The following is a 27,879-nucleotide window of genomic DNA, read 5'->3' on the forward strand; positions in this document are numbered from 1 at the left end:
AAACCTGTGCTTTCTGAATGTGCGTTGCAGTCTTAACATTCTTGACACCTTTGCAGACCCGCTCTCAAGATGGGCTAGGAAAGCTGGAGTCTAGGTGACCGAGTGGGAGCAGCCCGACTCCTCCTGGGTTGGGACTAGTCGTCTACTGGTTCTTCCACTGAGACGGAACTGTTGCCTGTGTTTTTACTAGTCCTGTTGAATGCAATGGATGGTATTTTGAATTCCTGGGTTAAAAACAGAATTGAAAATCTGAAATGCCTTTACAGAGCGGGCAGCTAAAGTTGCTGAGCAGCAGGAGAGAGAGCGAGCAGCACAGCAACAGCAGCCGAGTGCTTCTCCCCGAGCAGGCACCCCTGTGGGGGCTCTCATGGGGGTGGTGCCACCACCAACACCAATGGGGATGCTCAATCAGCAGTTGACACCTGTTGCAGGTAAAAACAGGAGCTAAGACCATTTTTTTCCACTTTAAGAAATTCCTTGATTTTTTTTTTTCTCCAAGAGGAATAGGCCACAGTCTGTAGCCTTTTCTCATGACAGATTCAAAGTTTGAAATCACCCACACCGTCCTGTATTGCCTTTCCCATACAGGCAATGCTTCCTCCCTGCCCCAGTAGTGGGCCTCAGGCCCAGCCCTGACAGTTGGTAGGGAGCATGCTGTGGGCATGGTCTGGCAATGTTCTTACCCCAGACTGCTCTTGAGAGAGCACTACAGCAGAAAATACCAGTAGACCCTGAATTCTGCACAAGAGGAATTCCCAAGAAAAAGGACAAAAGTAGTCTTTAGGTGGTGTTGATTTTCTGTGTCATGCCAGTATTTAGTTTGCCTTGTTCTGCTGCAGCCATCCTAAAAGACTGACCATTTTAAAGGATTTTTGACAGTGATTTATAAATCCTTTCTTGGTCACCAATGTGCATGACTGCTAAGTAGGAAAAGAGTCCTTATTCAATTCATTGTGCCCACTCTGTAATGCTTTTCTATTTAATTACATTAAACTGCATTTTCTGTTAGTATCCCAGTCACATTTTCAACAAAAAGAAAAAATGATGAATGTGGTTTGCTTGTGTGTGTTGTCTCTGGTTCTGGTAGCCATAGCAAATCTGACTATTCTTGAAGTGAATATCTTGTCTGACATGTCTCCAGTGAGAAGCCTGCAGGCCCCTCCTTTGTGGTCTCTCCACATCTGGTGAGGTCTGGACAAAACCACCTGTGTTTCTTCTTAAGCAAGTAGTCTGACTTCTCTTGCAGGGAGTCCAAGACAGTGTTGTTCAAGGCAGGTTTGTTGAGATGCTGTTTTTATTTTTGCTTTTAAAAGAAAAGTGCATAGGTTAACTTTTTTCCGTTGTTGCTCCTAACTTTTGTGATGGCAAGTTCTCAAATGCACTGTCGCTGAACTCAGCAGTTGCACTCGCCAAAGCACATCTGAATCATGGCTTTCAGTACTTTTAGTGTAACTGATGTTGATCTAACAATCTCATAATCGCCTGCTCTATTCCATGGCCCATTTTGGTTAATGGGGTTCCAGAGGTTTTTAGAAATCAGGTTTTGAACATGGGGACTTTGAAAGTTAGAATTCCCTCATTGACATCCTGTTTTGTTCTATTTGATGTGTTATATTGTGGCAGTATGCCTTTGTCTACAAAACCCAGGGTCATAATAACAAAATGAATATGAACAGCCTAAAAAAAAAGCAGCTGCAGCATCTTAGCTTCCTGTTGGGGAATAGCATTGCATAGCTGTGTGGTGAGGAGGGTGGGCCTCAGAAAGCCCTGCTCTGTGCCTCACAGTGCTGCCCACATTGCTCGGCCATGGGAGTGAGTAACTAGTCTTTGGTCCATAGAGGGAACTTTGCAGCTAAGAGGATTTTTCAAGGGCTTACAGATTGCTTAGGGCCTGAGCCTTAGCCTTCTTGCTGTCTGAGACCAGCTTTGCTTACAAGCATTGAAAGCTCATTTGAACACATGTGACTGGGATAATAAATGCCAAAGTACAGTTTAATGAAGACAAGTGTCATGTCTTTCAATTTTTAATGCTTTAATCTTCACTCACAGCCCATGAAGGCTGCGTTCAGATGGGCTTTTGTAATTGAAAGCAAAGCCTCCTTAACATTCTTGACTTTCTTACCTACTTATCCCTAAAAGCTATACCTGGTGGTATGTGAAAGGGGCAGTTTGGCAGCATTGGATCTCCTCATGTTTCAGACGATGGTGTCTATAAAGCAGTTTTTATCCTGAATCTAAAAAATGGAATGTATCCTATTTCACATGTAGAAGTTTTTCAAATTAGTTTAATTGGTTAGTATAATTGTTTTTCCAATCAGCTTAGAGATAACAGAGAAAGGTGAATCAGTCTCAGCGTCTCCACTGTGTCACAGCCTTAAAAGACCAAAACTTGTACAAAGAAATAGCTCTCAAGTAATTCGTCAGGGAGAGTAAAAGGGTAAAAGTTCTCAGATTCTGGAGTTTTCTGCTCTTTTCCAGAGTCCTTCTTCAAAGCGTATTTTATAAATATGATGTTTAGTGCTAGGCACTTGACCAGTTCCCTTTGTGAACTCTACTCAGAAGTGACAGCACTCCAGAGGGGAGTTTGTATTCTCTTTACAAGTGCCAAAAAAAGTCAGGTTATTATTTTACTATTTTTTAATTACTATGTGGTTTTCAGGTGTTTGTTTTGTTTTGTTTTGTTTTGTTTTTTGATAGATGAGTTCTTTACATTTTGAAATTTTTATTTTCACCCTTTTCCAAGTATGAAGGTGTGCTTGGAAAGTAAGGGGGGAAAAGACTCTGTTTATAGAAAATTCTATACCTCAGTTAAAACATCCCCGTCAACTGAATGATATTTGTGAGCCTGGAGATAGTGATGACACCTGACATTTTCTCATTTGAGCAGAGCCTGATTCTCCAGCCATTCTTCCTTAAAAGTATGTATGTAGGCTTCTTGAATGACCTTGGCTTTAGAAGGATGTAGATTTTTCTTTTGTTTTAACATAGTTTGAAATTTAAAGATGCAGCAGCATTCATTGTAATGGTTGCCAGAAAATATTCCCCAGCTCAAACCCTAATACAAGCCATTCTTACCAGCAGCAATGGAGGTAGAAGGGAGGACTATATGCAGAAACCATGAAAAATTTTTGTCCCAAGCTGATGAACCATGCTTTGTGATCCAGATTGTACACCTCATTTCCCCCATTCTGATTTCCCTCATTGTGTGCCCATGATAGAGACATAAATGCAGGTAGAGTGGAATAATGGGGTATGTACTGCTCACTTGGATTTCAGGTTGACTACCCTGCAATAGACCTGACCTTGGAAAGCTGTTACTATAACTCCTCTTTATTAAGTGAAAATGTGCAATATATTTATCCCATTGAGATTACAAGCAATAATGTACTAAGTACTAATTCATCTAAAAATGTTGAGTTTCATATTTGTAACTTTATTTTGTTCATTATTGCAACAAAATAATTGCACTAATTGCTGTTGTACCATGCAGTACTAAGGGTGCTTTATTCATTGGGAGTGCATGTGGGGAGTTGATATTACTTAGCTCATGTTGCATGTTAATGATGCATGTCTGAAATTTGTTGTGTCCTTCAAGGCATGATGGGTGGCTATCCGCCAGGCCTTCCACCTTTGCAGGGCCCAGTTGATGGCCTTGTTAGCATGGGCAGCATGCAGCCACTTCACCCTGGGGGGCCTCCACCCCACCATCTTCCGCCAGGTGTGCCTGGCCTCCCGGGCATCCCACCACCGGGTAAGAACTTCATCCTCATTCACTCATTAATCTCATCTTTGTATTCTTTTTCCTCCCTCAGCCAGTCCCTCCAAGCACCTGCTGCCTAATGGGGCCAGGCCTCTCTCACTGAGAATACCATAGCTTCACAGCAGCAGGGCCTGTTCCGTGTGTTTGGCAGAAGCACAGGGTGCCTGGCAGAGGCCAGGCTCAGGAGACCCTGGAGCACAGCATGCTCCATAGTAACCCAAGTAGTAAGACGCACTCCAAAGCCAGGCAGCCTCAAAGGCCACACTGTCTCGTTAGTGAATCATTTTTTTGTCCCCAAGTGCATTATCAGAGGATCTTCAGTGTAAAGTCTCTACTTCATCCTCCTCTTCAGTAGCCCTTCTAAGGAAATCACAGCTACGCATATGTGAAACTCTGCAGGAGTCCTTCATTCCAGAAAAGGAGAGATGGAGATAGTTTGCAGTGTTACTTTTGTACATCCAGGTCCCCTAAGAAGCATGACAAAATGTTTTAAAAGACAGCCTAGCCCACCCTGATAGCTACAGACACATTTGTCAACAGATTTCAGAAATTCTTTCATGTTGAAATATATAAATGAAATCTAGAAATAGCTACATTTAGTTTCACTTTATAATGAATAAATTAAAAGCTGAAGGGAAACTTCAAGAAAAATAACAAGCTCCCATAATTGATGTCATACACAAAAAAATAAATATAACCTTACGCTTGACTATAATCTATTTAGAAGTAATGTAACTTTTAGATGAGTTGAAATAGGATTCTGACCATTTCACCCCTTACTAAGGCCTGTCCCTTAGATGAAACCTGTCAAGCTTGCTTACATCACTGTTGGACCTACTGAGCATAGGGTTCTACATGTTTTCAAACAGTGCTTTAGAGATTAAGCCCAGCAGTGTGTAGGGTGAATAGACCTGGTTCCTCCACAATTTGAGACTTGGTCTTACTTTGTAACAGCCTAGACTTTCCTGAGCTCAAGATCCTCTTGCCTCTGCCTCCCAATTGCAGGGATTATCTGCATGTGTTTCACACATACTGTCTAGCCATAGTCTCTCAGTACCACCTCGAGAGTGGCTGTAACTCCACCAAAGCATTTTTTTTTCCATATATGTCCAGAGGAGGAAATGTTTGTGGAATGGGCACTTCATTCCGAAGATGGTGACCTATGTGAAATGCTGTGGCAACAAAAGTTGTTCCTGTATAGCAGGTGGACTCAGCCCTAATTCTGTGTCCATGTACCTTAGCAGAGTATCTCTGAGTCAGTAAGACCATGTTGAGATGGATACCGAAATGCACGTAGCACTCAATGGGAGCCCTGTGGAGGCCAGTACCCCCATAGCAGCGGGTCTTTGGTAGGTATGGGGACAGAATTCTCTCCCCACCTTCAAGTTCTGAATTGCATTTGAAGAATCTTAACATACCTCATTCTAGCCAGGGAGACATGTAAGCCTTCTTGATGTGCACACACACATCTGATCTGGTTTTTGACAAGCCAGAGATTCAGGGAACTCCTGCTGCCTCTGCTCACATTCTTACTGGCTGGCCTTGGCATGGCACTTGTCAGTAGGAAGTGGAGAGGTTTGCCAGTTTCTTTGCGCTGTCCCACAAAGCAGTGTTACAGTTTAGGGTCCCCAGAGTGTGTAGCGAGTAATGTGGGTGAGTGCTTCGGAGAGGGCAAGGAGCGTGGGCCACTCACGTTTCTGAAGCAGCAGCCTACCTGCCACCTCTTTATGCTGCCATCAGGACCTGCTGTGGAATATGGCCATACTTGGGATATAAAATTCTAACTTTACCAACTTGTTTTTACTTTTTTATTTTTATTTTTTTTTCTATAATAAGAGGGGATACTTCGCCAGATGTGGTGGCACTCACCTTTAATCCCAGCACTCGGGAGGCAGAGGTAGGAGGACCACCGTGAGTTTGAGGCTATTCTGAGACTCCATAGTAAATTCGAGGTCAGCCTGGGCTAGAGTGAGACCCTACCTCAAAAAAAAAAAGAAGATGCTTCTTAGAAGTGACACTTAAGAACATTAAACCTTAGACGTTAGAATAAGTTGATTCTGCTTGTCAGAATATCAGAGGTTGGTTGTTTTTGTATTAGACAGTCTGTAGCCCAGACTGGCCTCAAACTTTTAGTAGCCCTCCTACCCCAGCCTTCCAAGTACTGGATTACAGGGGTGTGCTATCTCAGCCAGCAGAATATCAGCTTTTTTTTTTTTTCATTCATTTATTTATTTATTTATTTGAGAGCGACAGACAGAGAAAGAGGCAGACAGAGAGAGAGAATGGGCGTGCCAGGGCCTCCAGCCACTGCAAACAAACTCCAGACGAATGCACCCCCTTGTGCATCTGGCTAATGTGGGTCCTGGGGAATTGAGCCTCAAACCGGAGTCCTTAGGCTTCCCAGGCAAACGTTAACCACTAAGCAATCTCTCCAGCCCGAATATCAGCATTTTTAAAAAATATTTTCTCTATATTGATTTATTTGAGAGAGGGGGGCAGAGATTGAGTCTGGGCATGCCAGGGCCGGACTCCCACTACTGCAAACTAACTCCAGATGCATGTGTCACTTTGTACATCTGGCTTTATATGGGTACTGGGGAATTGAACCTCTCCAGACATATCAGTACTTTGAATTAGAGGAACAGTTAGACTAGGAAGCTAGTTCCACCAGGACTTAAGCTTTAAAGAACAGCTTTGCCCAGTTTGGGTTGTGGTTGTTAGTTTTTTTAGTAAAGTGAGTCACTTGCCTATTTCTGTTTTATTAGAATAGCAAATAGATGGCCCTGAAATTTGTTTTTTAATTGTCTCAGGCTAAATTTAGGACATTTCATTTTTATTAACAAGTGCCAGTGAGACAATTGCTCATGAGCCTTTACAAGGAATGTTTACTCAGTTCTTACTAGAGACAGTAAGACTAGGAGATCTTTCTCGGTTGCTTTGTCATTCAGCATCCAAGGGTATAACTACAAAGCTACTCCACTTCCACATCATCCACCTAAGTGTCCACTCTCTGCCAACACTCATGCCTTCAGATAGAGCCCGGCTTGTGTCCTGCGGGGTAGTGAGGCAGTGCCTCCAGATGCTCCAAAGTTCAGTTAGCTAACCCTCCTCAGCCTCTGCTGGTGTGTCTGCATATTGCTCGCTGCTGAGCCTGATCCCTGTGCCATTCCTGCTGAAGTTCAATATGGGCTCCAACTACAGGACACTTGGTCAGAAGAAAAGTAGTTTGGAAACAAGTATAGACTTAACTAAAGCTTGGCCAGAGAGATCATGGAATTTACTCAGTGTTCACATCATGCTAAGACATGAGTAATTGATGTACATTTGACAGGTACTAGCATTGTTTTAAGTACATAGACACAGAAGAATGCACATTTTCCCAGCTGAGTCCTATTTGAGGTACTTAGGGGCTCTTATCCACATTCAAGAGCAAAAGTGCATAGGTTGGCATTATAAGTGGTATCATCTCGTCAGACTGTTTTTCTGTCAGCTCAGCACAGAGCCTCTAATTGTGCCATTGCATTCTGAATTGTAGGTGTGATGAACCAAGGTGTGGCTCCTATGGTAGGGACTCCAGCACCAGGTGGAAGTCCATATGGACAACAGGTGAGCTTCCTGCTTTCATTTTCCTAGAATCAACGGAATTCTGTTCATCTGCCTTCTCGGAACATGGACAGTGTATCTTTTTGCCTCATTATGTGATCCGCTCTTTCAGGTGGGAGTTCTGGGACCTCCGGGGCAGCAGGCACCACCTCCGTACCCTGGCCCTCACCCACCCGGCCCTCCTGTCATGCAGCAGCCAACAACGCCTATATTTGTGGCTCCACCACCGAAGACCCAGCGGCTTCTCCACTCAGAGGCCTACCTGAAATACATCGAAGGACTCAGTGCCGAGTCCAACAGCATTAGCAAGTGGGACCAAACCCTAGCAGGTAAGGAGAACCTCATAAATAACCCTTTGTAAAATACATGCTTCTTTTCAGTCCTCTCACTACCATTGGCCCTTGTACAACAGACATCCCTTTTCTTTCTTTTTAAATACTTATTAGAGAGAGAGAATGGGTGCACCAGGGCGTCATGCCACTGCAAACAAATTCCAGATGCATGGGCCACCCCATGTGTCTGGCTCTGCACGGGCACTGGGGTATCAAACCCAGACCATCAGCCTCTGCAAGCAAGCACCTCAAACCACTGAACCATCTCCCTATCCCTTTTTTTAATACCAGTTTTGTTTTTTTTGTTTTGTTTTGTTTTAGCCAAATTTGAAAGCTTAGTTTTGTCATAGGTATTACTACCATGTTTTCAAATATATTCTGATTTTCCTTAAATGGTTTCTCAGATGTTTGAGCATTAGTGTAGATGTCAAAATTTGTATTAACAAAAAAAGGAATTTGCAAAGCTTTTTTTTAAGTTATAGACATACTCAGTATGTAAACAGCGCATATTGGTACCATCCTTACCCTCTTGCAGAGTGTATTTCACTGTAACACTATCTTACTGAAGTAATTTACCTAGTTTCTGGAATATGGAAGCTTCTACTTTCAATTTTTTCTCTGTATGTTTTTGGTGTTTTGAGACAGTTTTACTGTATAATAGTTAAAGCTGACCTGGAATTTGCCATTCTCCTGACTTGGCTTCCCAAGCACTGGGATTGCAAGTGTTCTCCCACCACCCCCAGCTCTTATCATTTCTAAACCAAATTTGATAATTTGATCTTTTAAAGTAGAAAGGAGGCTGGAGGGATGGCTTAGCAGTTAAGGCATTTATCTGCAAATCCAAAGGACCCATGTAAGCTAGATGCACAAGGGGACACATGCGTCTGGAGCCCTGGTGCCCGTTTTCCCTCCCTCTCTTTCTCTCTGTCAAATAAATAAATATAAATAAAATATTAAAAGTAGAAAGGAGGGCTGAAGAGATTGCTCAATGGTTAAGGTGCTTCCCTGAAAGCTTAAGGACCTGGGTTCCATTCACCAGTGCCCACATAAAGCCAGATGCACACGGTGGCACATGTATCTGGAGTTTGTTTGCAGTGACTAGTGACCCTGGTGTGTATGTTTGTGCACACCACCACCACCACCCCTGCCCCTGACACACACATTCTCTCTCAAATACTTAAAAAAATAAACAAAAAATAAATTTTTTTAAATGTAGAAAGTATGGGGGCTGGGAAGATGGCTCAGCAATTTAAAGGCACTTGCTTCAAAGCCTGAGGACCCAGGTTCAATTCCCAAGCCATCCATTGTAAACTGGATACAAAAATGGTGTAAGCATCTGGTGTTTATTTCAAATGGAAAGACACCTTGCTGTGCCCGCACACACACATGCACAAATAAGCATTTTAAGGAGAAAAATGTTATGTTTTTGCTTTGTTTACACATTTGCCTTTTTAGTAACATTGAAATAAGTATTAATTATCAAGTGCCTAAAATTAAATATTAATGGTCAGATTTTCTTAGCGCCTAATGAAATAAGAAATTTACTTGGGTGCTGGAGAGATGGTTTAGTGGTTAAGGCACTTGCCTGCAAAGTCAAAGGACCTCGGTTCAATTCCCCAGCACCCACGTAAGCCAGATACACAAGGGGGTGCATGCATCTGGAGTTCATTTGCAGTGGCTGGAAGCCCTGACGCACTTGTACTCACTCTCTCTGTCTCTTTCCCTCTCTCAAATAAATAAATAAAAATTTTTAAAAAAAGAAAATTACTTGGATATATTCTGTACTTAAAATTGATAATTTTAACTAATTTTATGTCTTGGTCAACTGTCAGCCCTTAAACTGTGGAACATTTTGTACCTTAAAATTGCATTGATGGCCAGGCATGGTGGTGCACGCCCTTAATCCCAGCACTTGGTAGGCAGAAGTAGGGGGATCACTGTAAGTTCAAGACCAGCCTGGGATAGAGTGAGACCTTACCTCCAAAAAATAAAAATTTAAAATTTACAATATCTACTTCTCTGCCTATACTCCCAATAGCTCGCAGACGGGACGTCCATTTGTCAAAAGAACAGGAGAGCCGCCTACCCTCTCACTGGCTCAAAAGTAAAGGGGCCCATACCACCATGGCCGATGCCCTCTGGCGCCTGCGGGATTTGATGCTTCGAGATACTCTCAACATTCGACAAGCATACAACCTAGAAAATGTCTAGTCACATCATTGCGTTTCTTTTATAGAAGCATAAAGAATTGTGGAACAGTAGCCATTTTAGTTACTGGGGGCGGGGGAGGGGAACAAAGGATAATTTTATTGCATTTTACTGTACATCACATTTTTATAAGGACACTTTTAATACTCTATTTCAATTTGGTTTTGTTATTAAGTTGACTTTCTCAAATACAGTTTTTTTGCATATGTTTCCTTCATTTAAAGCCAGTTCCATAATTGGTTGTGTATGTAGATTGGTTTTATATTTTACTTGTTGCCATGGGACTTAAACCACCAAAGGTTTTGTCTTGGCGTGGGATTTTGTTTTTTTCTTCTGTCTGGGCTTTTTTTGTTTTGTTTTGTTATATAAAAGAACAGACAAATGAGGGGGCGGGGGAAAGGTTTACAGATAGTTTTAAGTTGACAATGTGAAGTTGATCCTAGTTTACATCCTAGAGAGAGGAATGTATGTATGCGTGTTTCATGTGCCTGAATACCTTAAGCCACTTGCCGAAAAAGCTGTTCCTTACAGGTAAAGTGAAGTGGTTTCTTTGGAAGATTGGTTTAGATTAGATGTGATACACTGACTCTGTTAGCTCAGACGCTCACTGCAGAAACCTGAAATGAGTGCTGTGTCCACCCGCAGCTAGTGCACCTTCTGGCTGACTGCTTAGACATCTGTGCTGTCAGTGGTCTGCAGAACTGCTCAGCCCTGAGTTGTATTTAGCCTTGGCAGGTAAGTTTAAGGGTATGATCGATCTGTTTATACCTTAATCACTTTATGCCTAGACAAGTTAGTGATTTGGAATTATACATCTGTTACACTGAAAAATGCTGACGTTCATCTTAAATGTATTGAGATATGCATGGCGGTGGTTTATTTTAAGCATTAGCACCTAGCCTGAGAAAGGGAGTGTGTACATGGTTATGAGTTGCATCTTGTGCATAACTCTGAAAGGCAGATTGCCTACATATGCAAATGTTTTATATTCTTTATCTCCTTGTTATCATTGGTGGAACTTTCCCCTAAGTTTCAGGGTTGTAATTCTCAACCAGGAAAAATACACTTTAAAATGCCTTTGAATTTAGCTTGTGCTTTGGGATCACAGAAGAAGGGAATCCTAATTTAAGAAAATGTCCATAAAAAGATTATCACAGATCCAAAACTTTAGGGTTTGATGACCCTGTCTTTCCGCTGTGGCCCTAGAATAAACATCTGGAGGCAGCGTATGGTGCTCAGATAGGAGGAAACCAGGCCTTGGTGTTCCACTGGTCTGATTGGAACCTGAGGTGACTGCAGTGGAACTTCCAGTTTTTGTTGAGTGACTCTCAAATGATGCTTTTTCTCCTTTTGATTTGTCATGAATCAGTACCCACATTTAATTGCCATACTTAATAAATCATGAGAGCAAACAAGTATAAAATGGAAAGAAATCTCTTGTCTCTAGATACTTTAAATACAGGAGGCCTTTGTAAGTTAATTGCCATTAGTCAACCACTGGATCTCAATCTGCATTAAGAAGTATTTAAAGTAACTTTAAATTTCAAAAATGTCCTACAGTAATATGTCACTACTTTTTTTGTTAAACTAATCAGCTAAATCTTCAGTTGGTTATTTGAACTGTTGACTCATCATGGATTGTACGCTACAATCAGATTCTTTTCTTCCTATACATCTTTGAATTACACCAAAGAACCTGAAACTTAATTTTGGTTAAATTATTTATTTATTTCATGCATTCATTTTATTTCCCTTTGTAAGGTCTGGATGAAATTTCCTTGGGGAGCCTCTAGACACTCCTCGCCATTAGCCACGGGCACTGGAATCCAGAGCTCCCAGGCTCCCACCATCCCAGCGCTGTATGACCAGTAGTAGCCGGGGCTCCCTGAGGCAGTGCAGAACCAGCACAGGGTGCCACCAAGCAGGCCCTAATTGTTTTGTTTTGTTTTTTTAAGATACTATTTATTTTAGAATCATGCTTTTCTATATACTAACTTAGGACTATTAGTTAATATTTAGGATATAAGATTTGAGATCAGCCCTCTTAAAATATAATTCCTGAGTTTAAAAAAAATACAAAAAGAACTATATACTTTTTTTTCCCCATGACTTTCAGGAACTGTGGCTTAGAAAATATGAGCTAAATATTTTCAAATTGTAAGTTCTTGTGGAGAAGAATTTTGTTTATATGGGGGGAGACTTATAGTTTTAAAAGAGTTGTCAGCCAACTAATTGAAAAGGTGGTTTTATTTAACCTGCCTTCCCTTTTCTCTGAAGAATTAAGGAGGAGGGGGATGTTTGCTTGTATAAAATTCCCAAATTGGTTTTGATGACTTTTAGTTTAAGCATTTCCGGATCTGATTAAAACTTGATTTATTCTAATTTCTGTTATATCATCACCTGAGGTTTAAGTGTTAGTCTTATAATGTGTATGTATTATATGTTTGTTCATCAAAAGCTTTTTAATCCAAATAAAAAGAGTTTGCAAAGTGATTTGGATTAACCAGGTTTGGTGGTTCTATTAAAGCTATATCAAATGTTAGTTTTGAGCAGAGTGGGGGTGTGGGGGGGTAAGACTCCTGCAAGCTGATTCCTGCTGATGAGGATAGAGCTGCCAGTGTGAGGAAGCCTCCCTGGTCAGAAGTCAGTACACAGACCCCTGCTTTTGGAGACTTAGGCAGCGTTACAGTGGAAGCCAAACTGTAGCCAAAGTGTCCCAAACCTCTCAGGCTGGCAGTCAGGGAATTCCTAACACATACTCAGGATGGGCAATATGGACAGAAATTGAACAGGTTTAAGTTAAAATTGAAAAGCAAACTATTGAGGACACAGGGAAGGTTATGTATAAATGTGGTAAATCTTTGGAAAACACCATGCTCAAGAATACATTTTTCGGGCTGGAGAAATGGCTTAGCAGTTAAGTGCATGCCTGTGCAGCCTGAGGACCATGGTTCAAGGCTCAATTCCCCAGGACCCACGTTAGCCAGATGCACAAGGGGGCGCATGCATCTGGGGTTCGTTTGCAGTGGCTGGAGGCCCTGGCACCACACCCTCTCTCTCTCCCTCCCTCCCTCTTTCTCTCTCTGTCAGTCTCAAATAAATTTTTTTAAAAATTTAAAAGAGAGTACATTTTTCTTGAGATAACTTACTGTAAAAAAAAATTCAAACACTGTCTGGCTAGAGATTGCTTAAGATGGTAAGAGCACTTTCCATGCAAACATGAGAGACTGAGTTTGATTACCCAGCATTCCTGTAAATAGCTGGACATAGCCATGCATGTCCATTAAATCCAGGCCTGTGAGAAGTGGAGACCAAAATCACTGAGGCTCACTGGACTCTTAACTCAAAAAAAAAAAAAAAAGGCAGTTCTGAATTCAGCAAGAGACTCTGTCAAGGAAATACACAGCTGAGTGATAGAACATCTGATGTCCTCTGGCTTCTGTACATGTGCAGATTTGGATATACCATACATACTAAAGTTCAAACATGAAAAAAGACTAATGTGATTAACTCAGGAATTAGATTACAAAGTGGAATTGTTAGATAAAAATGACCCACATTATTACTTGCTGTGTAACCAACCTGAGTACTGTCCCCATTGATCTACATAATCAAGTAAAGCTTCCAAGTCCTCCCACCCCCCAGTACCAGAGTGAAGATAGATTTTTTTCTTTTAAGATAGATTTCTAACAATAAATGTTAAGCTTTAATCAGGGCCTGATGGTTCACACCTGTGATCAGCTAATTGGGAGGCCAAGGCAAAAGGATCACAAGTTCAAGTCTAGCCTGGGTAACTGCTGGTTTGATTCAGATGTCCTCCTTAAACTTAGGTGTTCTGATGCTAGGTTCCCAGCTCATGGAGATTTGAGAATTAACTTATCTCCTGGAGGCAGTGTATTGTTGAGGGCAGGCTTATGGGTATTATAGCCAGTGTCCCCTTGCCAGTGTTTGGCACACACTCCTGTTGCTATTATCCACCTGATGTTGGCCAGGAGGTGGTGTCCACCTCATCCCATCGCTTTTCCCCTGCCATCATGGGGTTTCCCCTCGAGTCTGTAAGCCAAACTAAACCTTTTATTTTCCCCAAGTTGCTCTTGGTTGGGTGATTTCTGCCAGCAATGCAAACCTAACTTCAACAGTAAACTTAGTGAGATCCTGTCTAAAAAGTAAAAATGCTAAGGATATATCTCAGGAGTATATGTGAGGTCCCCCAATACTGATTTAAAAAAAATATATCCTCACACTAGAAAAAGTACTCTTAACTTTTAGATTTGTAGTTACTACTAAAGGGACACTATCTGCATATGTGATTTAGTAAGCATTTTAATTTCCCTTTAATAGTTCCAGTCTCTCACTACTTGAATCATATTCCTTAATGAGAGGGCTATCACTTTGGGTTTTTTTTTTTCCATAGAGGGAAACAGGAAACTTGTAGGTAGTGTTTGTCCACTGTGCTAAACGCCCTAGGTTCAACTCCAGCACTGCAAAAAGAAAAAGAAACAACTTTTTAAAATTTATTTTTATTTATTTATTAGAGACAGAAAAAATGGACACACCAGGCCTCTAGCTACTGCAAACAAACTCCAGACACATGCAACCATCGTGTGCATCTGGCTAACTTGGGACCTGGAGAATTGAACCTAGGTCCTTAGGCTTTGCAGACAAGGGCCTAAACTGATAAGCCATCTCTCCAGCCCAGGAACAACTTTTTTGTTTTCAAGGTAGGATCTCACTCTGGCTCAGGGTGGCCTTAAACTCTCAGTGATCCTCTCACCTCTGCCTCCTGAGTGCTGGGATTAAAAGCATGCACCACCATGCCCGGGAACAACTTTTTGTATTACTATTATTAATGTGTGTGTGTTTTTGTTTGTTTGTTTGGTTTTTCGAGCTAGGGTCTCACTCTAGCTCAGGCTGACCTGGAATTCACTATGTAGTCCAGGGTGGTCCTGAACTTACAGCAATCCTCCTACCTCTGACTCCCGAGTGCTAGGATTAAAGGACTGCGCCACCACACCTGGCTACAAACAACTTTTTAAAGCCATGTTTTAAAATGTATTCATTTGCGTATGTATGCTCACATGTACACCAGAACCTCTTACTGGAAACCAATAACAGATGCTTGTATCATCTTCTGTCCAGTTTCTTTTTTTTTAATTTTCACAATTTTTAACATTTTCCATAATTATAAAAAATATCCCATGGTAATACTTCCCCCCCCCCGTCCATTTTCTAACATGAGTAGCTTGGGAATTGAACCCAGGCCAGAAAGCTTTGCACGAAAGCACTTTTTTTAATTGACAGCTTCCATAATTATAAACAATAGCCCATGGTAATTCCTTCCTCCCACTTTCCCCTTTGAAACTCCACTCTCCATCATATCCCCTCCCCATCTCAATCAGTCTTTTATTTTGATGTCATGATCTTTTCCTCCTATTATGATGGTCTTGTGTAGGTAGTGCCAGGCACTGCAAGGTCATGGATATCCAGGCCATTTATGTCTGAAAGTGTGCCTTGTAAGGAGTCCTACCCTTCCTTTGGCTCTTACATTCTTTCCACCACCTCTTCTACAATGGACCCTGAGCCTTGGAAGGTGTGATAAAGATATTTCAGTGCTAAGCACTCCTCTGTCACTTCTTCTCAGCACCATGGTGCCTCCTGAATCATCCCAAAGTCACGTCCATCTGAAAAGAGAAGGTTCTCTAACCAAAAGCAAGAGTAGCATTAGTATATGGGTATGAACATTAAGAGAAGTGCTTACTGAGCAGTTTGGTGAGCATAGTATATACATTTAGCCAGACACCAGCAGACATTATACTCCTAAGGCTCATGAATACCCCTGTTGTAAGTTTTCAATATCAGGGATGTATTCCCTCCAATGGAGCGGCCTGTAGTCCAATTAGAGGGCACTTGGTTTCTCCCATAACAGACATGCCACTATTGCACCCCTTGGCTCATTTGGCCTGGCTGACCAAATACAAGGCTTGCAGTGTCCACTATTGAGTATTTCCACTGTTGATTTCTCTCCCATTAATAATGCAGCATAGCTTTTTCGGCTTTCTCTCAGCTCGTCTACAGGGAGGAGGTTTTCAGCTCACTGCAACAGGATTTCTCAGTGGCCTTGCAGCCTAAGAATGTGGAGTCTTCAGTAATAGGGTCTTAGCATCTATTCCTGGTGGGAAACCAAGGGCCTCAGTAATGGCCTGAAATGTTTTAGGAGTATCAGGAACCTCCCTGGCCAACAACTCACTGGAAGCTATCTCATTCCTGGAACTGAAAAATTTCTAGTAACAATCTATGGCTTCTGAGTGTTCCATTGTCCAAAAAAGTAGGTTTCCATGTTATTTATATCCTCTTACATTTTTTTCTCAATTTTTATTAACATTTCCCACGATTATAAAAAATATCCCATGGTAATACCCTCCCTTCCCCCACTTTCCCCTTTGAAATTCCATTCTCCATCATATCCCTTCCCCATCTCAGTCTTTTATTTTGATGTCAGGATCTTTTCCTCCTCTTATGATGGATGGTCTTGTATAGGTAGTGAATCACCTCTTAGATTTTGATTAGCCCTCCCTCCACCTATCCTTTACTCAATCTCTTTCCCTGACCTCAATCAGGATTTTTCACCATTAATCTGTTCTTCTACCTACCTACCTACCTACACCTACACCTACACACACACACACACACACCTTCCCATAAGTCGTCGTCCCCCCTTTCTATTCCCTTTATATCTCCTTTCTAACTTACTGGCCTCTGCTACTGAGTTTTATTCCAACTCACATAGAAGTCCAATCATTGTAGCTAGGATCCACATATGAGCGAGAACATGTGAGGTTTGGCTTTCTGAGCCTGGGTTACCTCACTAAGTATAATACTTTCCAGATCCATCCACTTTCCTGCAAATTTCATAACTTCATTTTTCTTTACTGTTGAGTAGAACTCTATTAAAAGTAAATGTGCCACATCTTCATTATCCACTCATCAGTTGGGGGACATCTAAGCTGGTTCCATTTACCAGCTATTGTGAGTAGAGCGGCAATAAAAATGATTGAGCAAGTATCTTTAAGGTAGTGAGACAAGTCCTCAGGATATACGCCTAGGAGTGCTATAGCTGGGTCGTATGGTAGATCTATTTTTAGCTGTCTCAGGAACCTCCACACTGATTTCCACAATGGCTGGACCAGATTGCATTCCCACCAACAGTGTAGAAGGGTTCCTCTTTTTCTGCATCCTGGCCATCATTTATGATCATTTGTTTTCATGATGGTAGCCAATCTGAAAGGAGTGTGATGGAATCTAAGTATAGTTTTAATCTGCAGTTCCCTGATGACTAAGGACGTAGAACATTTTTTTTTAGATGTTTATATGCCATCCGTATTTCTTCTTTTGACAACTCTCTATTTAGTTTCATAGTCCATTTTTTAATTGGGTTGATTTCTTATTAGTTTTCTGAGTTCTTTGTATATCCTAGATATTAACCCTCTATTAGATGTATAGCTGGCAAAAATTTTCTCCCATTCTGTAGGCTGCTTCTTTGCTCTACTCAAGTGTTCTTTGCTGTACAAAAGCTTTGTTATTTCATGAGGTCCCAGCAGTTGAACTTTGGTTTTATTTTCTGAGCTATTTGGAGTTATAGTCAGAAAGTTTTTGCCAGTGTATGTTATAGGGTTTCTCCTACTTATTCCTCTAGCAGTTTCAGATCTGATATTCAGGTCTTCGATCCATTTGGACTTAATTCTTATGCTTGGAGAGAGAGAGAGAAGGATCTGGTTTCATCCTTCTACAGATACATATCCAGTTTTACCAGCACCATTTGCTGAAGAGGCTGTCTTTTCTCCGGTGAGTGTTTTTGGCATTTCTGTCGAAGATCAGGTGGCTATAGCTACCTGGACTTACATCTGGGTCCTCTATTCTGTTTCATTGATCTAATGTCTGTTTTTGTGCCAGTACCATGCTGGTTTTGTTACTATGGTTCTGTAATTTAAGGTTTAAATCAGCCTTATTTTTGTTGCTCAAAATTGTTTTAGATATTCATAAGTTTTTGTGGCAAGCATCTTTAATTAATCTCTGAACCATCTTTCCAGCCACCACAAACAATCCTTGAGGCAGGTAAAAATTTGCACTTTGGTTAGAGTTCTTACTCATAGCTTCCAAACCATTCAAGATGTTATCTTACCATTTTCAAGTTTGTTATTTTTTTAATAAAACTGAGAGAAATGGAGAAGAAATCCCTAGAGAAAGGGTGATCCACTTAGGAAGCAGGGATGGTCCAAGGAAGGAGACATGGCCAACACAAGCTAACTAATGGTTCTATGAACATTTACTGTTACTCTCTATAAAAGGTATGTACCATATTCTAAAACTGGAAGTGAGGAAGAACCAGAATGTGGCCCTATATTTGAAAATCAGACTCGTTTCTTAGGCAGCAGTCAAATCATTGAAGTATCTCTAAGATTAGGACCACAGCTCTCCCTGACACAGCTGGGCAGATTATGATGCAGTACACCCTGCTCCCTGGTGGTACTGGTGATGACCTTCACGTACCCAAACCACCTCCCAACAGGGAGCTGAGCTTGCTGTAAGGAGTGATTTGATGAGATCTGACCAATCATGGCTTTTTTTTTGTCTTGTCTATTTGGGGGAGGAAATAGAGAGAAGCAGATAAGAGAATGGGCATGCCAGGGCCTCTAGCCACTGCAAACAAACTCCAGAAGCATGTGCCACCTTGTGCATCTGGCTTTACATGGTTACTAGGGAATTGAACCTGGGTCCTTAGGCTTCATAGGCAAGTGCCTTAACCATCTCTCCAGCCCTAATTATGGCTCTTTGGTCCTAATGCAGATGGGGTAAGAGGCCTGGCATGGTGGCTCACTCCTTTATTCCCAGCACTTGGGAGACCAAGGTATGAGAATCGCCATGAGTTTGAGACCACCCTGAGACTACATAGTGAATTCCAGGTCAGCCTGGTCTACAGTGAGACCCTACCTTGAACTCCCCCTCCCCCCCAAAAAAGTAAGAGACATTTAGTTTGGTTTGGTTTTCATAACAGGTTCTCAAGTAGCCCATGAGCACCTGATCCTCTTGATTCACTTCATCAGTACTGGGATTACAGACTTACACTACCAGGCCCAGCTAGGAGACATACTTATGGCAAGATCAACTTGAGAATACCCTATGGCCTTAAGCATCAGTTTGCCTATTTCTTCATTGATAGTTAGAAATGACTTTAAAATTTAGCCTTTATGCCCGACTGGGAGTGGTGGCGCACACCTGTAATCCCAGCACTCAGGAGGGCAGAAGTAGGATTGCCGTGAGTTCGAGGCCACCCTGAGACTCCATAGTGAATTCAAGGTCAGCCTGGGCTAGAGTGAGACCCTACCTCAAAAGAAAAAAAAAAAACAACACTTAGCCTTTATTAGCAGGGTATGGTGGCGCACACCTTTAATCTCAGCACTGAGGAGACAGAGGTAAGAGGATCACTATGAGTTCAGGGCCAGCTTGGGAATACATAGTAAATCCCAGGTCAGCCTGAACCAGAGTGATACCCTACCTCAAGGAGGGGGCAAACTTAGCCTTTAGAATGTAATTTCCTTCAAGGTAGTTATCCAAGTATGTGGGTGCCTTTCCTTTTTCTACCTGTGACCCAAACATAACACTGGGTCAGACTGCTATATCTCCCTCAGTAAACTGTACCTCTGACTGTCTTTAAAGTTAAAAACTGTTTACCCTGTAGGTTAACTTTCTTATGGAGATGCAGATGTCTTTGTCTTTAGCAGATGCACAGAGAAACATTTTCATAAAAGTATGAATCCTGGAGGTCCTAGGTCAATAAGGAATTCCCACTATCCTAACAGAAAGTTTACAAGTTGGTAGGGAGAGAACTGTTACCTATATAGTTATCCTAGTTGAGATGATCTTGCAAAAGAGATCTTTCATGCTGAAAAAAATAGAAAAAGAAAACCTATCATTTATTGTATAAAAACTTTGTTTCACAATTCAGACTGCATTGCAAAATGTCTTGATCTTTGAATTGCTTAAGAACTATTTCATGGCACTAGACTTACTTGGCTGAGTGTTTTTGGAAAGATACAAGTTTATCCCAAGTATAACACTGACAAGATGTGTTCGAGCAGACTGTAAAACTATGAAAATTCTTTGTCAAAGCAGTTCTTGGCCTAAAAGGCAGTTGCTAAAGAACCAGCAAAAATAAGAGCTCTTAAGTGTAAGGAGCTGAGGGAGGCCAAAGCAAGGATTGCTGTGGGTTCGGGGCCAGCCTAGACTACAGAGTGAGACCCTGTCTCAGGAAAAAAAAAGAAAGCAAACCAATAGTAAAAATTCATATTCACTTTATTGACTGTTGAAGTTCAATCTCTGCTGCATCTTCCAGCTTTCTTTGATACTGTCTTTCTGAGGCTTTTCTACGGTAGACATCATCTGTATCAAACAAAAATTTTACTTACTTAAGGAGAGGGCATTACATAATATGTTAAGTAGATGAACAGATTACAAGGAGTGCAATGGGCTAAGTGAAGTCAGGGGAAGGGATTAAGTAAAGGCAGGGTGGGAAGAGGGTTAATCAAAATCCAAGATGTTATGAGTAAACCATATGGAAACCTACTTTTTGGATAATGTCACACCCACAAGCCATAGATTGTTACTAGAAAAATTTCAGTGTCAGGGATGGGATACCTTCCAGTGAGTTGTTGGCCAGTTGATGCCCCCAAAACACTACAGGCCATTGCCAAGGCTCTTGGTTTCCCACCAGAAATAGATGGCATGACACTGTTGGTGAAGATTCCACATGCATGGGCTGCAAGGCCATTGAGAAGTCAAGCTGGAGCTGATCTGAAAAACCTCTTCCCTGTGGCCCAGCTGACAGGAAACTGGAGAAAGCGTTCCAGGCAGCTCCATGGGAGAAAGAAGTCATCAGTGGTGATAAACAACAGTAAACATTGCAAGACTTAAGATTGGCCAGCCAGGCCAAATGAGCCAACAGGTACAAATGTGGCATGTCTGTTATGGGGAAAACCAATTGCTCTTTAATTGCTCCACAGAAGGGAATACATGCCTGGTACTGAAGACCTAGTCAAAAACCTATGGCGAGGGAGGTTATGAGCCCTAGGGGTTAAGACTTGCTGCTGTCTGGCTAAATGCATACATTATGCCCACCACTTTTGGTTAGAGAAGCTTCTCTTTTCAGATGGCCTAGGATGACTCAAAAGGCACCAAAGTGCTGAGAAGAAGTGACAGAGGAGTGCTCAGCATTGAGACAGCTCTATCACACCTTCCAAGGCTCAGGGTCCACTGTGGAAGAGTAGTGGAAAGGAAGGGTAGGACTGCTTACAATGCAATCTTCATACATAAATGGCCTGGGTAACCATGACCTTGTAGTGCCTGGTGCTACCTACACAAGACCCTCATAATAAGAGGAAAAGATAATGACATCATAATAAAAAAGAGACCAATTGAGAGTAGCGGGGGATATGATGGAGGGTGGATTTGTGAAGTGGTAGTGGGGCAAGGAATTATGGTTGTCTTACAATTATGGGCGCTATCAAAATTAAAAACAGGGCTGGAGAGACGGCTTAGCGGTTAAGCACTTGCTGTGAAGTCTAAGCACCCTGATTCAAGGCTCAATTCCCCAGGACCCACATTAGCCAGATGCACAAAGGGGCGCATGCATCTGGAGTTCATTTGCAGTGGCTGGAAGCCCTGGCATGCCCATTCTCCCACTCTCTCCCTCTCCCTGTCACTCTCAAATAAATAGGTAAAAATCAACAACAACAACAACAATTTTTTTTAATGCTTAGATTTTTAAGAAACAGAAATTTTGGGCTGGAGAGATGGCTTAGTGGTTAAGCGCTTGCCTGTGAAGCCTAAGGACCCCGGACCCCGGTTTGAGGCTTGATTCCCCAGGACCCAAGTTAGCCAGATGCACAAGGGGGCGCACGCGTCTGGAGTTCGTTTGCAGTGGCTGGAAGCCCTGGTGTGCCCATTCATTCTTTCTTTCTCTCCCTCCCTCCCTCTCTCCCTCTCTCTCTCTCTCTCTCTCTCATTCTTTCTCTCTCTGTCGCTCTCAAATAAATAAAACTAAACAAAAAAAGTTAAAAAAAAAAAGAAACAGAAATTTTAAGTAGAGGGCTTAGGGGTCTAGCTCAGTATTAGAGCATTTGTGAAGCTTGAGCAAGGCCCTGGGTTCAATCGCTAGCATTGCAAATAAAATTCAGCAAAATTTAAAAAGAAAACCCAAACCTGGCATGGTAGCACATGCTTTTAATCCCAGCACTCGGAAGACAGAGGTAGGAGGATCACCATGAGTTCAAGGCTACCACAAGACTACACAGTAATTTCCAGGTCAGCCTGGACTAGAGTGAGACCCTACCTCAAAAAAAAAAAAGGAGCCGGGCGTGGTGGTGCAAGCCTTTAATCCCAGCACTCTGGAGGCAGAGGTAGGAGGATTGCCATGAGTTCAAGGCCACCCTGAGATGACAGAGTTAATTCCAGGTCAGCCTGGACCAGAGTGAGACCCTACCTCGGAAAAAAAAGGGGGGGGGCAGGACTGGAGAGATAGTATAGCAGTTAAGGTGTTTGCCTGCAAAGCCAAAGTACCCAGGCTCGATTCCCCAGGACCCACGTAAGCCAGCTGCACAAGGGGGCACATGCATCTGGATTTCTTTTGCAGTGGCTAGAAACGTGGCACTGCCATTCTGTCTGTCTCTCTGCTTTCAAATATTTTTTTTAATCTTAAAAAAAAAAAAAAAGCCAGGCGTGGTGGTACACACCTTTAGTTCCAGCACTTGAAAGCAGAGGTAGGAGGATTGCCGAAAGCTAGAGGCCACCCTGAGAATACAGAGTGAATTCCAGGTCAGCTAGAGCAAGGCCCTCCCTTGAAAAACCAAAAATAATAATAATTCAATCAGTAAATCTAAATCTTGACTTTTTTTTTTGGTTTTTCAAGACAGGATCTCACTGTAGCTCAGGCTGACCTGGAATTCACTATGTCGTCTCAGGGTGGCCTTGAACTCACAGCGATCCTCCTTCTTCTGCTTCCAAGTGCTAGGATTAAAGGTGTGTGCCACCACTCCCAGCTGACTATTTTTATTTTTTGATATTTTTATTTATATCAAGGAGAGAGAGAATGGACATGCCAGGGCCTTCTGACATTGCACATTCCAGATACATGCACCCCTTTGTGCATCTAGCTTCACATGGGTGCTGGGGAATTGAACCTGGGCCAGCAGGTTTTGCAAGCAAGCGCCTTTGACTTCTAACCCATCTTCCCAGCCCTTCACTATTCTTAAATTTCAACATGTGAACTCAGTGTCAAACTCAACTTAAAATGAGTTGATTGAGGCCTACATTAATGGAGTTCTAGTGATAAATCGCAGGATAAATACTATCTTCAAAACTAGAATCATGGACTGGCATACATCTTAGTCATGGTTTTTCTGTTCTCTGAAATTAACCTGTCCCCTTGGAAGACTTTTGGCCCTGTGGCTCTCTGGGGAAAGAAGTCAGCTTCTTTTGCAGATGTACCCTCATGAAAACTTGCCAGGCATGGTGGCTGGCGCCCTGAATATCACAGCCAGCACTGAGGTGGTAGAAGTAGGATCGCCATGAGTTCAAGGCTACCTTGAGACTACATAGTGAAGTCCAGGTCAGCCTGGGCTAGAACGAGACCCTACCTTGGGAAGAAAAAAAAAAAACTGTTTCTTCAGAGCTTATGCCATTGTCTGTCAGCATCTTTTCTGCTGGCACTTGCTCTTAATCATTCCAACTCAGTCACTGAAAACCACAGGATCCTGCCTGATCCTGCTCCTTCTCCATGGGCATGGCCCATACTGGGGATGGGAGCACAGGCCCCTTTCATCTCCTTGACTTTTCCAGTCACTTGCAGTGTTCCATGATGGGAATTCTGCTCAAACCACCACCTCTCTGCCATTCCAGCCCCACCTGGCCTTGCTGTCACTGGAGCTCACTCACTTTTCCAGCCACATTGGTCCCTGTCTTTCCCTGTTCTCTGTTACTGTCATGCCACTAAAATTCTTTCACACCTGTCAAGATATTTTTGACAAACCCCAATCAGAGATTCCTCCGGCATCTTCCCTTTTCTGCTTCATTTTGTTGAGACTGTCCCTTGAAATCGCTGGCTGCAGCATATTCAGCCATGACCCACACTTCTTTACTCACCATACATATCCACAAACCTCTCTCTCAACAGAAAAGGACAGTTCCCAAGCCCATAACTTCTGCTCAGTTCATATCCTTGTCTCTTAAGGCAAGGAGTTACCTCCCTTTCACAGTCACATTTCCTTAACCTCTTGTCTTCTGGGCTTGTGTAGTAACCCTCATGATGTCATCACAGTTTGCCTGTGGTCTGCAAATCCACATTTTTGGCCCAGATCTGCCTCCTGAGCTTTCATCTATATAATCACCCTCATCTCATGTCCCCACGGGAAGCCAAGGTCACCCCCATCTTCAAGAGAGGTACTAGCACTACATCTGGGTTGCCACAATTCCACCACTTCTTGATCTCCCTCTACCGGTCAAACTGCCATCTTCTCTGCTCTGGACAACCCAGCTCTCTACAAAGAGCCCTACAATACTAAGAATACATTATTTTTGTTCAGGCCCTTAACGGCCCAGCTCAGATACCCTCTCAATACTTCACCCTTCATGCTGTTCATCGGCTTCAGTCCATCAAACAGTATGCACACGAGCCTCGAGGATCTCTTAGTACTTCCATGACTAACAGTTTTGCGAGCCTTTCTTTTCCCAGAAGCCTTCTCCACACCACCTAATCCAGCGAGGTGCCCGAGCAAGGACTGCTATGCTTCACTCAACCCACCTCCCCCCAGCCTCTTTCTCAAAATGGAAAATCCTCTGACTTGTGATCCTTATAACTAAGCCCTGTCTCAAATGTATGTAGGAGAGGGGGAGATGAATAGAAAGCACTGATGTAGGAGCCAGGCATGATGGTGCACAGCTTTAGTCCCAGCACTCCCGAGGCAGAGGTTGGAAGATCACCATGAGATCGAGGCCACCCTGAGACTACATAGTGAATACAGGTCAGCCTAAGCTAGAGCAAGACCCTACCTCAAAAAAAACTTTTTTTTTAACAGTTTTTTTTTTTTTTTTTTTTGAGAGCGACAGACACAGAGAGAAAGACAGATAGAGGGAGAGAGAGAGAATGGGCGCGCCAGGGCTTCCAGCCTCTGCAAATGAACTCCAGACGCGTGCGCCCCCTTGTGCATCTGGCTAACGTGGGACCTGGGGAACCGAGCCTCGAACCAGGGTCCTTAGGCTTCACAGGCAAGCGCTTAACCGCTAAGCCATCTCTCCAGCCCCCCCCCCCCAAAAAAAACAAAACTTTTGATGTAACAATCTTAAAATGCGAGTTGGGGCTGGAGAGATGGCTTAACGGTTAAGGTGCTTGCCGGCAAAGCCTAAAGACCCAGGTTCGATTTACAAGTTGGTGCATGCTTGAGTTCATTTGCAGTGGCTGGAGGCCCTGATGTGCCTATACTCATTCATATTCATTCTCTCTCAAGTAAAAAAGTTATTTAAACAAAAAGGGCTGGAAAGATGGCTCAGCGGTTAAGGCGCTTGCCTACGAAGCCTAAGGACCGAGGTTCGGATCCCCAGAACCCACGTAAACCAGATGCATAAGGTGGCGCATGCAATTCCTTTGCAGTGGATGGAGGACCCAGCGCGCCCATTCTGCCTCTCTCTCCAATAAGTCTTTTTTTTTTTTTAATTAAAATGAGGAGTCTGCAATTCACCAGTGACTATTTCAGTAAAGAGGCAAAGCAGAGAGAATGTAGAGTGAGTCTATTCACTCGTCCACCACAGAGGTGGTGCTCAAGAAAGCAATGCCAAGCATTCTGACCACCAGACCAAAAAGACAAGAGTGAGACCCTCAAGACTGACTACATAGGCGGAGGTAATCGGCTAAGCAAAGCAGACCACCGCCGTCCAGGCTTTGTGCTAGAGATCTTAAAAGTGAGCCAGTTAGCAGGGATTTCTATGACTTCTCAGGATCCGCGTACCCTTCTGCAGTCAGCAGCCCTTGTTTCGTAGGCCCAAGGCCACCGAGAAGGGTCAAGGGCAGACCTCAGAGGAGGGCAGCTTGAGTAAGAGGTTCGTGTCCTTCTGAAGTGCAGAGAACGTAGGAAGGCTGCACGCCTGTGTGCTCGGAAAACAAGAGCCCCGCGGGCCTCCGGTGCGTGCCGCACGGAGACCGCCAAGTGAGCAAGAGGCGCAGGCAAGCAGCTCCGCGCGGGTGGAACCAGCGGTCCGCAGGCCAGCTCCCCCGGGGAAAACGACCCGGGACGCTGGTGCCCTGCCGGCGGGAGACCGACACTGCTACCCTTCCTCCCCCACTTACAGAAGGTCTCGTGGCCCACGCGCACATTAATCATAATCCACTCCATCGTTCCTCCCAAGACAAAAAAGAAGGGCAGGAACCTGTAGATGCCGAATCGCTGCTTCCCGGGGACCCGCTGCAGAACGCGCCTCGCCTGGGCCCTGAAGGACATGCTCCGCGCACGCCCGCAGGGTCCCGGCGCAGCCGAGGCAGCCCTGCGCGCAGGGAGCCGACCTACGGCAAGGGCACGCGGCCCGGCCTCAGCACTGGCAGAGCGGAAGCTGGCCTCCGCCAATCAGAGCGCGGCTTTGGCGCGCCTGCTCTGCGGGGCGGGCCAGCGCGCAGGCGCAGGCGCCGGGAGGCGGATAAGCCCCGGGCGGAGCCCCGACGTGCAGGGTGCCGCCCCGCGCCCGGCCCCCCTCGGCCGCAGGACGGGTGGACTGCCGCGCCCCCTACTCTGCCTCCTCCGCCATCTTTCTTTAATACCCTCGCCAGAATGACGACCCCTGTGAAGGGCTAGTCACGTACGCGGTCACGCATTATCTTAACCAAAATTTAGCCAGGTGCAGTGGCATAATCCCAGCACTGGGAAGGAGGCAGAGATCGAGGCCAGCCTGGGACTACAGGGTGAGTTCCAGAGTGAGACAATGCCTCAAGAGAAAAACATCCTGTGACAAAAGATCCCAAAATTAATATAAAGCTATGTAAGTTTATTTTTATGCAGTACCTCTTTTTTGTTTGCTTGTTTGTTTTTCGAGGTTTGGTCTCACTCTAGTCCAGGCTGACCTGGAATTCACTCTTTAGTCTCAGGGTGGCTTCGAACTCACAGTGATCCTCCTACCTCTGCTTCCCGAGTACTGGGATTAAAGACGTGCACCACCACACCCGGCTTCTTTTTTATTTATTTATTATTTATATAATAGCACAGAAAGAAGAAAAACAGAATGGGCGTGCCACTGTCTCCAGCCACTGCAAAGGAACTCCAGATGCACAGTGCATCTGGCTTTATGTGGGTACTGAAGAATCGAACCCAGGTTGCTAGGCTTTGCAGGCAAACGCCCTAACCACTGAACAATCTCTCTAGCTCCTGCACCACTTTTTTTTTTTTTTTTTTTTTTTTTTTCCTGAGGTAGGGTTTCACTCTATCTAGCCCAGGCTGACCTGAAATTCACTATGTAATCTCAGAGTAGCCTCCAACTCATGGTGATCCTCCTACCTCTGCCTCTCAACTGCTGGGATTAAAGGCGTCCGCCACCACACCCAGCTCCCTGCATCGCTTCTTTATACACGGTAATTACAGAAGTACACCTTGGTGACGAGGATGGCTCTGTGATCAAATCATATCCTGGTCTGCCAACTCCCTAACTCTTTTGGCCTTTCTGTGCTGCTATTCAAATGGGCTGGAGAGATGCGCATGCCTGTGAAACCTAAGGACCCAGGTTCCATTTTACAGGTTCCACGTAAGCCAGATGCACATGGCAGCGTATGCATCTGGAGTACCTTTGCAGTGGCTAGAGGCCTGGCCCGCCCATTCTCAGTCACTCTACCTCTCTCCCTCTCTTTGTCTCTAATAAATAAATAAATAAAAATCTTAAAGAGAGAGAGAG

At 43.5% G+C, this 27,879-nt stretch overlaps 2 protein-coding genes across 19 annotated transcripts in view; one reads left to right on the plus strand and one right to left on the minus strand.

Moving 5' to 3' along the window:
* Positions 1-12,396, plus strand: part of Pbrm1 (polybromo 1) — a 123,580-nt gene extending 111,184 nt beyond the window's left edge. For 6 of the 18 annotated variants that reach the window (XM_045135496.1, XM_045135500.1, XM_045135498.1 and 3 more), the window contains 5 exons: positions 267-431; positions 3,596-3,751; positions 7,296-7,366; positions 7,476-7,692; positions 9,734-12,396. In XM_045135496.1, coding sequence (XP_044991431.1) covers positions 267-431; positions 3,596-3,751; positions 7,296-7,366; positions 7,476-7,692; positions 9,734-9,906 — 782 coding nt within the window. In that variant the 3' untranslated portion in view covers positions 9,907-12,396. The remainder of the gene's footprint in view (positions 1-266; positions 432-3,595; positions 3,752-7,295; positions 7,367-7,475; positions 7,693-9,733) is intronic. The other 12 variants (XM_004661287.3, XM_045135511.1, XM_045135510.1 and 9 more) reach the window with 3 other exon arrangements.
* A 7,841-nt stretch (positions 12,397-20,237) lies between these two features.
* Smim4 (small integral membrane protein 4) lies at positions 20,238-26,516 on the minus strand. The gene is made up of 2 exons (XM_004661235.2): positions 26,294-26,516; positions 20,238-20,340 (listed from the first exon to the last, which is right to left on the minus strand). Exons 1-2 carry the CDS (start codon positions 26,442-26,444, stop codon positions 20,249-20,251), a joined length of 243 nt encoding a protein of 80 aa, XP_004661292.1. The 5' UTR covers positions 26,445-26,516; the 3' UTR covers positions 20,238-20,248.
* Between the last annotated feature and the right edge of the window lie 1,363 nt (positions 26,517-27,879).

The sequence above is a fragment of the Jaculus jaculus genome, chromosome 16 (genome assembly GCF_020740685.1).
Source record: "Jaculus jaculus isolate mJacJac1 chromosome 16, mJacJac1.mat.Y.cur, whole genome shotgun sequence".
Taxonomy (NCBI): domain Eukaryota; kingdom Metazoa; phylum Chordata; class Mammalia; order Rodentia; family Dipodidae; genus Jaculus; species Jaculus jaculus.

Bases quoted from the DNA above. Each gene is read 5' to 3' on its own strand.
- Smim4 (XM_004661235.2), bottom strand. From the start codon at position 26,444: ATGTCCTTCAGGGCCCAGGCGAGGCGCGTTCTGCAGCGGGTCCCCGGG. The intron at 20,341-26,293 runs GTAAGTGGGGGA...TGTTTGATACAG, and splicing joins CGTGGGCCACGAGACCTTCT to ATGATGTCTACCGTAGAAAA.